Source organism: Colletotrichum siamense, assembly GCF_013390195.1.
Source record: "Colletotrichum siamense strain Cg363 chromosome Unknown KSG_Cg363_contig01, whole genome shotgun sequence".
NCBI lineage: Eukaryota > Fungi > Ascomycota > Sordariomycetes > Glomerellales > Glomerellaceae > Colletotrichum > Colletotrichum siamense.
The window spans coordinates 2467296-2482559 of NW_023501014.1; the positions used below are offsets into that span (position 1 = coordinate 2467296).

A 15264-nucleotide genomic window follows, 5' to 3' on the forward strand; every position below is an offset into this window, starting at 1 on the left:
ATTTTCAGATGGCGGTCAAAATGTGACGAGAAGACATGGTTGATGCAGGAGCTGCATTTGACTCTTGCAGTCCGTATGCGTGCTCCCGATGCAAGCCCGCACAGCTTGATGCGGTGGAACGAATCTTCTTGGCCTTGTTTGCTGGATAGGACATCAGGTAAGCCATCTTGGAAGGGAGAGAAGGGGTGGCTGGCGGAGACGACTGAGTGGTTGAGCGATTTGGGAGTCTCAAGATGGTGGTACGACAAGAGTTCGGAGAGTCCAAGTTTTACCCCGCAGAGTCAGTTGAGACAAATCTGCGTCGTCGACTATTGGAGAGAGCAGAGGCTCGCTTCTGGCACACACACACACGCACACACTACGTGTGTAAGTGGATAGATTGGGGATGTGGTGACATGCTAATGGTGATATCTGATAGCCATGCCGTATCGGACTGCGCAGGATTTAGCTCTCACTCATTCGACATGATCTCTACAGGATCTGGTATCGCGAAATCTGTTGTTGAACCAGTATGATTTCTCGTCCGGCCTGGGCAAAGCGATGGTTTTCTGGTCAACCCAGTCGCGGAGAGCGGGAGTATTGTTTCGCTGGATCCCGCTGCAGCCACATAGTGTCCGGTTGTTACCCTCCCCAACCCCTTGGGTTGCGATCCTTGAGTTGCGCGACATACATCGCATTCTCGTGTGTCGTTGTCGGTGAAGCAAACCCGCACACTCCACATGTAAGGGAGCGAGAAAAGCGCTGCATGTCTTCCTTGGACCACACCACAGCGAATTTTTTTTTTTTTTCCCCCTCCCTCTCCCGCTGACTCATTGACGGCTAAGGATGCTGTGAACATCGAACCCCGTTCTTGCGTTAGCAGTGTGACGCTCTGCAGGGAAGCAGGAAGCACGCTCCCGCTAATGCGTCCCCGTCTTCGATATCCATTCCAGGCGGTGTTCGATGCAGTCTCCGAGACAATAGAAACGCCGTGGCAAGACCCGACGGGCGGGACGAGAAAGAATGTGAATCATTTGCGGTCGACGGTCTCGTCGTTCTTCACCGACTCTTCACGTTGCCTGGCATCTTCGGGGATGACCTCATCCGATGAATTCCGCTCGCCAGGGAGACGTGTCCGACCATGGTACAATGTCTCAAGCAGAGCCAGCTCGCGATGTCTCACTGAGTTCAACGGCATCCAACGAAGTGATGTCCGACCGGAGTCCGGGTGTTGAATGGAAGCACCTGACAACGGAAGGCGGAACAACCTAGCTGGGGTCGACAATTGTAGTGAGATGGTGATTTGGTGAAATGCGAATGCCTCATGGAAACCCCGGCAATGGAGAATTGATTGTCGATTAATGACCTCCGCGGCCGAGTCTACCCGACGGGTATTCAAAATCATGTGCACGAATGGCTGAATCCCCAAAGCAATTGGGCCAGGGTTTCCGAGTTCAATTTCTGATCCTGGAGGAGGATCATCGAGCATGGCTAACCCTAAGGAGAGCACAGTGCACAGTGCACACCCCTCAGCCCACAATGGGGCCAGGGGTTCGATTCTGGCTTGGGAAAGGTCTTCCTCGGGGCGAATTGGCGCATCTTTGAGCGCTCATATCCTCTGGTGTGTATGTGTGTGTGTGTGTGTTCGTGAGAGGACGAGTTTGTCCAGACATGTCTCCAGTGCTCAACCTGAGCCCTCCAATGAACCTCCTAGAACACCTCCTCACGCGCTCTCACATGATGGCGGGCTAATGCGAGTTTCGCACCATCTTCTGTGGATGGACGACTCTCCAACTGAAGTAAGCACAGCCAGTGGATCGCGGCGATGCGGAAAGCTCTTGATGGTGTTGAGCGTCTCAGTCCTCGTTTGCAGGTCCAAAGTTGCCCCGTTGTGGCCGTTCGCGAGACCCTGGAAATTTTCTTTGTCAGATCGCATGGCGATGCGGCGCATACGAATAGATGGCCTGAGCGAGACGGATGCAGGTCATTGTGATTTCGGTCCGTCGACGGGCAGTCCACTAGTGCCATGTGAATCGTCGAAAATGGGCGCCCGTTTTTCGCAATCGACAGGGCGAGCTTATGCTGAGAGCCTGAGATGCCAGGCTTATCTGCTTTATGCTTGGCAATCTACCACGAGTCGTATTGCAGTCGATATCACAACGGGGACGAGGGGTGCCTTGTCCGTTGATGAACGCATTCAAGGGCTCTTTTTGTCATTGTCATTCGCGTCCAGGTCTGGATGCAACCTCGAATTCGAGATTGATCATTTATCAATAAGCACTGGATGTTGGTGACGAGCCGTCGAATCCCAGCGGTATTTGTGTTGTCTCGGCTATTGGAAATGCATTTTGTAGGGCTGCAAGTCATCCTGAGAATCCCTTACATGCGACGTTGAATTTCATGCAAACTCCGTCATTGTTGCGATGGGGTCGGCATCCAACTGACTTTCTGCGACCGTCATCCTCGCTGACCCTGGTGAACCGTTCGGTTCGAGCAGTGCAGGATTTGTGTAAGGTATCCGTGCCGCAAAAGGGATTTGAGTGAATTGGGCAGAAGTCGGGGGTTGAACCTGGGAGGTTAGATCCACCGATTCAGCGGGAAGGCGGGAGGACATGGATATGGTACAGTGTTCCCGTACGGTATGGAGCTTGGAGCTTGGAGCTGAGGGGGTTGGCTGGGGTCTCCTCGCCTCGTGAGATTTGGAGCTTCACCCACAATTGCCTGTCTTGCGGGCTGAATGTCAACGACGTCGCAATGCACCTGCGACGGCTTGCTGGCCCTACAGAGGGTTACGGACGTAGGGTAAACCGTGGTAGCATTCCATTCTCGTCAAAGGCAAACGATGCGGCCCATCCTCATCCAGGCTGCGCTAGAATCTGCGAGCCCTACAAGGGTCTGTGGTGATGTGCCGTGCGTGGTGGCTGGGGTCTAGAAGCAAGCGGATGTCGCGCCGTTCGCGAGCTGTTGGCGGAAAGGCGGGAAGACTGGGATGCCCAGGCGACGGTCATGTTCTCCGCAAAAAACAACAAGCGGCCGCCTCCCTGCAATCTGATATCGGGAACCCTCAAGGTTCAGCAACGCTATTCACATCGGATCACATCACACTAGCCACAACAGGCGAGTGGTGATGAACAATGGGCACACTTCGACGCCTCAATCCCCGTCCGCGGATTATGTTGAGCTTCCGATGGTTGCGTCGTGCTTTCGACGACGACAAAACCGACGAGGCCGACGACATACATTGTTGGCGAGGCGATGCCATGTGTGATACTGCAGAAAACGAAATTGCGGCGTGGCAGCGGCGTGTTTTCTCGTGGTGCCCAACTGAAAACAGCAAACTCGACGCCCAATTTTGGATGCAATGTTTTTGTTTTTGGCGACAGTGGGAGACGATTGAACGGCTCAATCCCACCCTCTGGCAAAGGAAATGAAATGAGTGATCATGGACACGGCCAAGGACGAGGGCACAGATGTCGGTCGATCCATGAAAATAGGCCGTGTGGTTGCAAAAGATGCAATGATGTGTTGTATGTGCCGCAGCAGCTGAAAGCAAAAGCATCAAAGTCGGACGAGGCAGCGTAGCAGAGCATAGATGTCGACCAGGTGCCGGCAAGAACTGAAGCTAAGGCTGAGAGGCACAGCGATAGCGATAGGATTTAGCTGGCGTACATCCGGGAAAACGTGCGTTATCCGCGGCACGCAGCCTGACGAACGGCAGGCAATAGTGCGGCGCAGGCGGGCGGGATGGGTATTGAATCGTGTATGTACATCGGCTCGGTGGACGGCGAGGAGGAGATTGGCGATGATGGCAGGCCGAGGAGCGTGTTTGTCATTGTCTGCGGGCGGTTGGGCGGGCTGGAGCGCGAAAAAGCAACAAGACCCCGGCTGAGAGTTTGCTCGAGGGTGCATTGGAGAGGCACAGTAGCCGTGCGGATGATGTGGAGGTTGGCTTGGGGGCTGTTGGTCGCAACCGCCAAGAGACAACCGTTATTGACGGCATCCTGCCCAAGGTGAGATGCTCGCGGGGCCGGGAGAACAGGAGCCAAAAGCTCCGAGATGGAAGTCGAGCTAATTCCAAAATTAGCCCAACTATCGATGTGAGGAGGATCATGAGATGCGGGCTAAAATGACCGCCAAGCGGGTTAAATCACGCAGAAGGGGGGTAAAATAAAAATAGGTTGCTGTTAGTCGTCATGCGTGAATCTGCGGGTGACGACAAACATCTACAGCGGCTAGACGGTGTGACGTGAAAGTCGATGGCATGCTGCTAGATGCCCAAATTAGCCCCGGATGTGAGTCCGGAAGAGGGTTAATTTGATCACCCACCAAAAGCTGGGCGGCTAATTAGGCTGCCAGAAATAGGCCCATCACGTAAGCTGTGCTGCCAACTGGTGCATGCGAACCGTCAGATAAACGGCGAGGAGGAGGAGGAGGGATTGGTGACGACCTAGGGTGTTCCGTGTCCGTCCGCCGTTCATGGATGGTGGTGAGAGATGGAAAGATGCTGTGCTGTGAGGTGCCCGCTGGCAGCTGCCCATTGTCGGCGGGAGATCATCGGCGGACCTTGCCCGACGAGTCTTGCGTGCAGACAGCAAACCTGCCTTGTTGAGAGAGAGGAGAAGAGTATTGGGAGGATGTGATTGGTCGAAATACTCACTTTCAGAGCAGGTACGGGCAGATTGGGCTGTTGAACATCTGAGGGACGTGCCCGTGGCTGCAGCGCTCTTCCCTCTAGCGGGCGGACAATGTGGGGCTGGCATGCAAACCCCGCGAGCAGAGCCCCTGTCAGTTGCTGCGCTCCCGCCTTCAAGTGGCCACAGCTCCTCTCCACTTGTGGAGCTAGCGAGGGACCCTTGGTCAATAATCATGCACGATTCTTCTGGCTGCAGGACCCAACAGCCAATCCGGGGCCGTTGCGGCCCTCTGGCAAGAGCTTAAATCCCTGCTGCATCACAGGCGCTAAGAAACGGTTGGTCCCGAAGCCCTGCACGAGACTTCAACTCGTCACACCTCTCGTCGAATCAACGTGGCAGACGGTCTTTTTGACAAAGAGCCCTCGACTGGCGAACAATGACGCTAGAGACGTACGAGACGACTGCGAAGCACGCAACCACTCGTTGGAAAAGAAAGCAGAGAAAACTGGGGAGAGACAAGCATCTGCCCCTGTCATCGTCGCCGTTGTTGTAACCCAGGCTCTGAAAATCCTTCCGCCTTCGACGGGCCCTCGGATCGCACAGCTTGCACGCCATTGCCATTGTCCTTGTTCTGACCTGACGGACGACGGGACGCTTGCCTCCACGATGAGAGAGGTATTTTCTCTCTTTCTCCATTCCCGCCAACCCTGAACGCTCACCATGCACGACAGAAGGTCCTGGTTCCACCGTCTTGAGCAACTCCGGCAGCCACATTCAACCGACGGCGACTGGCCGGGTGCACCAGCCAATCCGGCACTTGACCGCCATTCTGGTCATTCTGATTTGTGGATTCTCTTTGCGACAACTCTGCATCGTCAGTCCAGTTCAGCAAGCCCTCGACGACGACTGAGGTCTGGCTCTGACCTCGCTAAGAGCTCTGCTGAAGATCTAGGACTGGAACAAAGGCAAAGGACAAAGGGCTGACGAGGAAATCGCAACCGCAACATACTGCCAAGATTGAAGATCTTGCCCAGAACCTTTGCAGGCTAATTGCCAAATTTGAAGATGCTGAGTGGGGGCCCAACGGGCAAGTCAGGTCCCGCACATCGTTATCCATCATGCAAGCGTGGAGCGAGGCTCCTCATGGGATGATCGGATGAATCCATCTCGTCTGCCAGCGACAGGGTTATCGCAAGAACAAGGTTGGTAGGGCCGGCGAAGTTGGGCCTCTTTCCCTTGTACTTTTCATCGCCTTCTCGCCGACGCTGAAAACTCCGGCCTTTCAAAATTGAGTTGAGCTCCACATGCTTTGAAGGCTCTGTTGGTGGTTGGCGAGCTCCATGCAAGTGCGTACTACCTCGAGACGGAGCTTGTTCGCAGAAGAGGGCTCGACGGTGCAGTAGACGGACCTTGTCTGCAAGGATGAGCCCAGCCAGCCATTGTGCCGTCTCTCCATATGTCGGCCCCCGAATTTCTCGCCCGCATCGTGTCACGACAGGCCAAGTTTGCGGCCAAGAGGGTCACACATCGATGGCATCGGAATGCAGAAATCGGGAACACGGGGAGACAACGGGCAAGACACGCCAGCTCTGTGTTCTTGCAGCTCCGGCAGCGCAGGACCATGCCGCGGAACGAGCTTGCATCTGCCCGGGCCACAACACTTGGGCATCGCCAGTAACACACTCAAGCTGATATTGGAGATCAGCACCAGGGACGGCGAGCGGACAGCACCCGGGCGAGGTAGTGGACGCGGTATCGACGGCGGACAGCCGGAAGGCAGATGGCCAGATGAGTGCTTGCAAAGTTGGCAAGTCGGGTTGAGCAAACAGCAAACCCCCCATGTATGGTTCTGCATGTCTCTGCATCGCGTGTGGACCGTGTGGTTGAAGGCATACCGGGGCCCAGATGGGAGACCGTCTACCATACAGAGGTCAGCTTTGGCAAGCCACCGTATGCAGGCGTCGACCGTCTTGCCCGTTTAGTCGCTCGACAGTTACCTTGACCCATGTCGGGCCTTTGGAAGCTCCTCTCCCCCCTCTTCTCTGATGTCTCTCCATTCCTATTCCTATTCTATTCTCGGGTGGGGTCCAAGTCCAACGATGGCCCCCCCAACCCCGAGTGCGACCATGTTTGGCGGCCCATTCTCATTGGCACCTGTAAGCGCAGGCCCAAGTCTTACGCACTCGAGTGAGTGCGGCCGGCCGGCCTGCCTTGTGTCTATGTTGGCCCGGCTGCACGAAGGCACACACAAGAGCACATTTGGGAAGGGCTCGATGGAGGTGTGTCCAAATTTAGAACAAGACTACTGGCAGGCTACGTAGCCAACAGCAGATGGTGCCTCTGAGATGCGGTCACAGGCGAGTCGGCCAACGAAGAAGAAGATGGCCATGATGAAGGCGGCCACAATATAAGACTTTGGGCCATCCATCACCAGCGGCTATCTTTTGGCTTCTCTTCTTGTTGTGTTGTAGAAGTCAGGAAGAAGGAAAGTGATCCAAGTGTTGTCCGAGGTTTTCCTCTCTCTTTTTTCATATCGTGTTTTTATCTCCCTCCACCCTCCGAACCCCAACCACTCGAGTTCATCGATAATATCCAGTTGAAAGGCAAGCCGGCCTTGCTTGAAAACCAGTCATTCATTCGACACAAAACGCCGCATATACTGCACCCATCAAAACCACACACGCATTTGCAATTTTTGCAAACCCCGCCGCAGACGAGACTGATTTCAGTTGACGAAGCGAACAAGATCGACAAGGAAGCAAAGGAATAATTTAATAATCTGATACGACTGAGAATTGGGTTTGGACGACAACAACGAGCAGCCAGCCAGCCATTCGACAAACAACCCGGTCTCCCATCTCAAATTGCGTTGACAGCGGAATCAGCGAACAGACATTTCTCTGATCCGACCATCACACACACACACACACATCACATCGTCTGCGATTGCCCTACCGAGCTGCCCTACCCTGCCAGGCCCTGGACTCGAATCGACCCGACTCGACTCCTCATCTCTCGCTGTCTTCATTTTCCGAAAGGACGTCCCGCTTTTCCTGCGTGGGTGCCAAGGAGAATACCTCAGAGAACCGGCCGCTCACTCGTCAAATTCTCTCGACCGCACGGCAAATCAGAAGAGCGGCATCCAAGGCACGCACCTGATTGCTCTCATACCCTGGTTGCACCCCTGGCCGCCTTTCCCCGGTCCAGAGCACAGTGCCATTCCGCGCCGTCATCGTACAGTGCAACGGTTCCTGCCACGCCCCCCTCCTCGCTGCACCCTTGTCCCTGATCACCCCGGTCTAGGACGGTCCACTGCACATCACTCACCTCACACCCCCCCCTCCGACCCTCGTCCGCTCCCCTCCCCTCCCACGCACCACCCCAGCCCAGCCTACAGCTTAGACGAAGCTGCTCGGCTTGCCATTCAACGCAGGTACCTCCATCGCGAGCCACAAGAAGGGTACAAATGTCAACACTACCCCCCAACCACAGTCGTAACGACTTCATGAGATCAACAGCTGCAGTCAACATGGCCGTCGCATCTTCTGCGAAGGCCAAGTCGGCCTGCAAATCCAGCAATGCCAACAATGCCAACCCCAAGGCAAAGACACAGATGCACCGCCGTTCCAGGACAGGTACGTTTTTGTCTCTTGTATCGTCCTTTCCCATCTTTGCCGTTATCGCACAGCTCGAGCTCTCTCTCACTCTCAACCTTGCTCTCTCGGCTTACACCCGAGTTTGCCACTTACACCTGCTCCGAGCCGCAACGCAACAACCGCCAATTTTCACCCATTGAAGCTTCAAGACTAATTTGTTTCTCCCACAGGATGCTACACCTGCAGATTACGCCGCAAGAAGTGCGACGAGGGCTCGCCAATGTGCTCCGCTTGCAAACACCTTGGTTTGACATGCGAATACAAGCGCCCAATGTGGTGGAGCAACAACGATGCCCGCCGTAAGCACAAGGACGACATCAAGATGATCATCAAGCGCAAGAAGCTCTCGGAAAAGGCGTCGCACACCATCCAGACTTCCGTCGGCTCTCCTCCCGGCCTGTCGCACTCCTTGCCTACCTCTGCCACCTTCTCAGACCCTCTTGACCGCACCCGCTCCGCCTCCATCGACTCGCACTTTTCCACGGCTTTCAACTTCAACAGCCCGCCCACTGCCGAGTATGCTGCCTACAACCCCCAGATGCACCCTGACTTTATGTTCGGCGCCTTCCCTTCGCCGTACGAGATCGATGTCAAGACGGAACGCCAAGTTTACATGAATGATGTGCCCACTCTGAGAGAGTCGCATGTTTCAACCTTCAGCACCTACCAGACTCCCCCGCCCGCCGGCACCATCTTGCCTTCCTCGGTTCCTCTTGAGGGCGAGTGGACTGAGCAGGTCTACTCCGAGCGCAAGGAGTCCCTGAGCGAGGAGGCTCTCAACGTCAACTTCTTCGACTTCTCCCATGGCCCCGCCATGTCCAACCGCCAAGTCGCAGTCGAGCTTGACGAGAACGACCAGCGCTTGCTGGACCACTTCATCCAATTCGTTCTGCCCACCGTCTTCCCAATCCTCGAGTCCAACCAGCACGGCTCCGTAGGCTCTGACCTGATCCTCCCCGCTCTGCAGAGCAACAAGGGTTACCTGCACTGCTGCCTCAGCATCGCCGCCCAGCACTACAAGGCAACCATGAACGTCCCCGGCGAGGAGATTGACCAGGACATCATGAGACACCGCTATGCCACAATTTCCTCCTTGTGCGATGCTCTCAACAAGGACGAGAACCACCAAGAGATTCTCGAGGCCGCCTTGGGTCTCATCTTCTTCCAGTGTGTTGTCGGTCGCTATGATGACTCCCTGCCCGACATCCCGTGGCACCAGCACTTCCAGGCGGCCATCAGCCTCGTCCAGAAGCTTGATCTTCCCCGCGTGGTGTCAGATCCCAACGAGCCCGTCTCTCAGACTCCCTTCAACATGACCCTGACCTCTTGGATTGACATCCTTGGCGCCACGATGCAAGGACAGGCACCTACATTCGCCCACACCTACCGCGAGAAGCACTTGTCAACCATGCCGAGCCTGGGCCTCCGCGAGCTCATGGGCTGCGAGGATCGTGTCATGTACCTCATCTCTGAGATTGCCTGCCTCGAGAATCTCAAGGGCAGCGGCATGGACGACATCACTCTCTGCCAACATGTCCACGCCCTCGGTGAGCAGATCAACTTGACCGAGATGGGCGAGCCTAGCCCCAAGATGCCTTACAACACCAACGGTAGCCTCTCCCCCAAGCAGCTCTCCAAGAACATCACGGCTGCCTTCCGCATCGCTGCGCGCATCTACCTCTGCAGCTTGGTCCCCGGCTTCAACCCGGCCCAGCCCTCTTGCGTTGGCCTTGTTGAGAAGCTCGCCAACGTCCTCCAGCTTATTCCCTCTGGACCTGGAGGCTTCGATCGCAGTCTCGTCTGGGTCTACCTCATTGGTGGTTCCGTCAGCTTGCCTGACAGCTCCTTCCGCGCCCTCTTCGATGACCGCGTCTCTCAGCTTGGCGACGTTTCCGACTACGGCTCTTTTGGCCGTCTCGCCTCGCTCCTCAACGAAGTCTGGACGCAGACTGGCAGCATCAAGTGCAGCGGTAGCCCCGCTGCCAGCCCCGGCTCCTCGCATGGGTCGGAGACGGTACCATACATCCACTGGCGGGATGTCATGCAGATGAAGGGCTGGGACTTTTTGCTGATGTAAACGGCCTGGCTGGTCCCGAGCTGTGCACATCAGTAAAGAGGCCTTCCCCTCTCTGCGTGGTATATGTATCGCCTCCGCAAAGGTGATGCGGGCAATCGCCAACTTCCCTTCGCGTGAACCGGGGCTGCTGCGAGCCAGTCTTGCTCTGCTGGACACTCAACCATTTTTCTTTTATTTGCATTTCATCGTTTTGATACCACACTTTTCTGATTTACACCAACCTGATCCCAGGTTGCTTCGGGGTTTACTAGAAGGACACCGCCGCAAGGCGAACGGAGCGGACATGAACTACGAGAGAGCAAAGACACTTGGATCACACTATTTTCTTCTTTTTGGACAACTTTATCTCTGAGAGGGTTCACACACGGGGCAGCTAGGCCTGGCTGCCAGGATGACCGATGACGATGGATGACAGACAGGACGGGTAACAGCTGGGATGAGGCCCTGACATGCGCTTGGAGATACGAGATGCGATGAACGATACATTTTCCCTTTTCATCAGACCGGACAATCTTTTAGGGTTCCGCCTGATCTCATCTTCGTTTTTTTCCCCTCTCTACATTATACCTCAGCATGAGCCAAGGAATCGGGGCGCCTTCATTCGGAGTTTTAGGGTTTTTGGGACATTCGGGGAACAAGCATTTCGGTGCATCTGGACTGGATCGGATGGAAACGAAAGAAGGGCTCTGGGAGCTGTGATGGGCTAGCTTCCCTGTTGACTTCTTACACACGGGGTGGGCTCGATCGACCGCATTCACTCTGTAGAGTCATCGGGGCGAATCGAGCAGGAATTGGGATTCATGTAATACCAAATATACCCAACAATTTCAAAAGTGATTACCTCTAGCGTTTTCTCTCGGTATGATTCGTGTCTTTTTGCACAGGTCTGTGAATGATTCGCAAGCACTCGACAGCAGCAAATTCACTGGTGTCCATCGTTCGAGTGTCTGGGCCAGTCTGCGTCAAGGGGGGCGGGGAGGGGTGTCGGACTACGACCGCACTGCTGATTGGTGTGGCGGATCGACCACCACCTTCCCTTTGGAAGCACTTGAGCCGAAGCTGACCTACGACTTACAGAGATGGAGGGGGTGGGGATGGTCAGCACCATGGGACGATTCCAAGCCAAACCAAAAAGAAAGTCTTCGTCTTAGGTGAGAGGTTTGATTTGGGGACCTGGATTCGGTCTGTCTACTTGACGGGAATATCGGGAACACATCCCATCACCGGTTGAGGAGGGACATTGGCATTGTGTGCGCGCCCATGCAGGCGTCCGTCCGATGGAAGGCGACTGGCTCCGACTTGTTTGCACGAGTAAGCACGAAAAAGGTTTGCAGAATTGTAACTTCGTATTTCCCCATGGTCTTTCTTCACCTCTTGAGCCAGCTGTGAATCGTAATTGGTCATTCTTTCCTACCGCGAGGAGAATATCTAGATCGACTGAGACATTTGAACGATGCGTGAGCACTTTACGCGCCCGCGCTCCAGTCTCCCTTGGAAACCCTTCCTTTCCACCCCAGCCCCACCCGCCACTTTCACAGACGACAAGAACGGTGCAGTCCTCGTGCTTGCGATGCCGGAGGTGGGGTTGTGTGTAAGGTAGTACGACGGCTACGTAGTATGTATTCACTCACCTAGGTCAGTGTCGGTTCCGGCCGGTAGGTAGCGGTGAGGGATGGCAGGGGCCTCGGTGAGATATTGTCCGGGGTCTTGCCCGTCGTCGTTGTCCACCTGATGTTGTTCATTGTTTCGTGGTGTTTCTTAGCCGACGCCGACGGTTTGCACGGATTAGGAAACCCGTCCGGGGTGTAAGTGGCAGGGTTTATGGAGAGAGGCCGAGGCGTTTTTCTCTCACTCACGTTTCGCGACGCCAGAGAGAGTGGAAAAGAGATCCCATGCTGCCCGCCATCGACGTCAGGGCTCTCGGGTCAATGACAATTTGTGATGGGTGATAGGACGGTGGTTGACGGGGATGGGAATGGGAATGGGAATGGGGAAAACGGGAGGTGTTTTGCGCCTCTCGTGCGGTCTGGAGGTTCCATAGAGGAGGTCACATGGTTCAATTCTTTCTTAGTCTCTTGGGGTGTGTGTAGATTGGGGAAAAAGGCATCACAGTATTGGAATAACTGTGAGGAAGATACACCGAGAGTGTGTCTTGTTCTTGATCTTCACCTGCAAATTCCAATGCTCGAATTTACAATACACCCCTCTGTTGGTATTTTCTGTGTGGGCATATCTGAACAGACGAGAGACAGGGCAGGGGTGTATGGTCTAGCATTTTGGGTTCGTTGTCTTGGATGACGGAAGAACGAGGGACGGGAGAGCCCACTTCCAACCCCACGGTTCAAGAAAAGGCAGGGGACGTGGATGATGGATGATGGCAGGGCGGGAAGGAAGACGAAAAGCGACACAGGGAGTCGAAAGAGAAAAAAAAAAAATACGTTCACCGCCGTTTTCGAGTCACAGCGCGCGGGAGTGTGAATCATCGTGAATTGGCAAAGATGGAGTCTTGGGCTGGCAATTCGTCTCCGTTGCCGGGCATCCTCCGTCGTTCGGCCTCTTTGGGGCTGGGAAAATGGTTTGATAGGCAGTGGAAAGGGTTTAGGGGACGAGCAAAAAGGCAGGAAAACAGGGAAAACGGCAGAGCAGGCCCAGGGCCAGGGGGTAGGGTAGGCAGGTCACGCCTTTCATGGGTACCCACGTGATGGGCCGAACTGCGGCTGCTATTTGTCTTTTGCCATATTGGCGGTATGGTATGGTTCTTCTCCCTTTGCCGAGTTTATGACTATCAAAGTTGCACCCATTCCTCGAGATTTGAGAGGTTGTCTCTGGGGTGGGAGGGAAGGAAGGGGGCCCTGCAGATGCAGGAGGACATGAGGAGAGACCACTGGATCGGGCGTGCGATTCTCTGTTTCTGGCGGGGGGGATTCGTTTTTGTCAGTTGGGCATTTTTGACGAATGCCGCCTTGATGCGTGGGAGGGGCGTGGTTGAAGATTTTCGGGGCCTGTTGGTTCGGAGGGGCGCGACAGGCGCGACACTGGAGGGGGAGGATGGAGGGGAGGGGGGGAGAAAACGTTGGCAAGGCGGATTTTTGACGTAGATCACGGAGGGGTTCACATTTTGGAGATGGGGACCCTGGGAACTGTCCGACTTACACCGACGGCGATTGCGACGATGGGACGTGGTCGTCGTTGGGTTTTCTTGCCTCGGGCGCATTTGCACGGCACTGACTTGCAGATAAACATCGGCCACAACACACGCCTCCCCCCTTGACAAGCTGAAGGAGACCAGACGGGTTGATGATGCTGGCCCTGCAGCAGACAGGCAAGGCCTACTGGGTATTGGGGAGTCCGTTGGGTCGTGGCCGCTGTCAATGGTCCGGTTTCTTCCTTTGGGGAGACTCTGCGGCTTGTCAGTGGCAGCGAGGTCCTGCCGGCTGCCGATCGGACACCCCAAGGTGAGGCTTTCGCGAGACGGTGGACGGGTCTTGTGACCGCCGCCGAGAGGGAGCCCGGAAGACAGCGGAGCTGGAGCTGGAGCTGCTGTCAAGCCGGGGGCCAAATGTCACATACCAGGAGGCGAGTGGCTGGAATGGAGGCGTACGTCACATGTGGCTTGGACGCATGAGGTGGCGGCGGCCTATTGGGCTTTGGCTCCGGCAAGGGCATCTTCGCTTCGAAAACCTGATGAATAACCTTGTTTCCCTGGCCAGGTTGCCTCAACTAATACCGACTTATTCCTGGCGTCGTTGTCTATGCAGAAGAACGGTGGGAATAGTGGCCAACTAACAGTTCCATCCCAAAAGAAGACAAGCCGGAAAAAAGCAAAAGACAATGGCAGAGGGACGGACGCTAAAAAAGGAACGACAACAGGTAGCGTGGGGCACTTGCACTGCACAATGGAGTCGCCCCAGGGCATCAGATGCAGGGGCCGCCGTGTGGTCGACGCCGTCGGCGAATCACAGGCGCGCGTTTGCGGTGCGCGGCTACACTCTGGCACTGCGCAGCGACCCCTTCGCCTTTTCGTTCGTCGGCGGCTTCTCGCTGCACTGCAGTCTCAACCTCTCACAACTCGGCTCTCACCACAAGAAATTGCTCGAACCGGCCGCCGCTCAAGGGGACCGGGGGCCCACATGCGACGACTCTGCGGCGCTTCGTCGAGAGCCTCTCATTTTCAACGGCCCGGCGACTACCCAGACCTGCACTGCCTCAAGGCCAGACTCTGAGCCGCCCAATCTTGGGGGTCGTAAGGTAGGAAGCGCTGCAACGCTGGGGACCAAAGATATTGCAAAACATACCGTACGGCTCGCGCAACACCATCGCTCCACCCCATTTACCCCAGCTCCGGACGAGGAATAGCAGCAATGCCCTGCGATCCAGTCGCGCTTGCATAGGAGTTTTGCAGGCAAAACCCTTCCAAGTCGCCGCGATGCCGCCCGCTGGCCGCTTGGTTGGCCACCGTCCAGCCGGGCCCCCAAGCAGCATAGGTCGATCGGGTGGCTACCGTCCTATGCATAGGACCCCAAGCTCGATCGTTTCGCAGCCGCGCAGCAGGCGAGGAAGGAAAAAAGTCTGCTAGACTGTTTCTTGCGTATGGGTGCCGTGGGAGTCCTCCTGCCGAGTGGCAGAGCTGAACTGGAGGGCCGTAGAGGGCCCCTTGCCGCCTTGCCGCGATATGTGCAGGACGAAAAAAGATTGGGCTTGGACGGCCTCTGTCTAAACGTCGGGTGGAAACAGAATCGTCATCTTCCAGCCCATCTTTCGAACGATTCTTCCTTTCCTCTTCCTACCCGACATCTGATTCCATTCATTTCTTTCTCTGAGGTCATCATTGCCTGTTTCCTTGGGCCGTGTCCTCGCTTCTTTTGTGCGGCCTCTTTGCCTACTCGATGAACAACTCAGTACTCGTTTCCTTGTTCTC

The 15264-nt window shown here is 55.6% G+C and overlaps 1 protein-coding gene across 1 annotated transcript; it reads left to right on the forward strand.

The window, feature by feature from the left end:
• Positions 1-8142: 8142 nt before the first annotated feature.
• adv-1 (Transcriptional regulatory protein pro1) lies at positions 8143-10346 on the forward strand (the record flags this gene model as incomplete). The annotated part of the gene is made up of 2 exons (XM_036632483.1): positions 8143-8248; positions 8440-10346. 2 exons carry the CDS (start codon positions 8143-8145, stop codon positions 10344-10346), a joined length of 2013 nt encoding a protein of 670 aa, XP_036502731.1.
• Positions 10347-15264: the final 4918 nt, after the last annotated feature.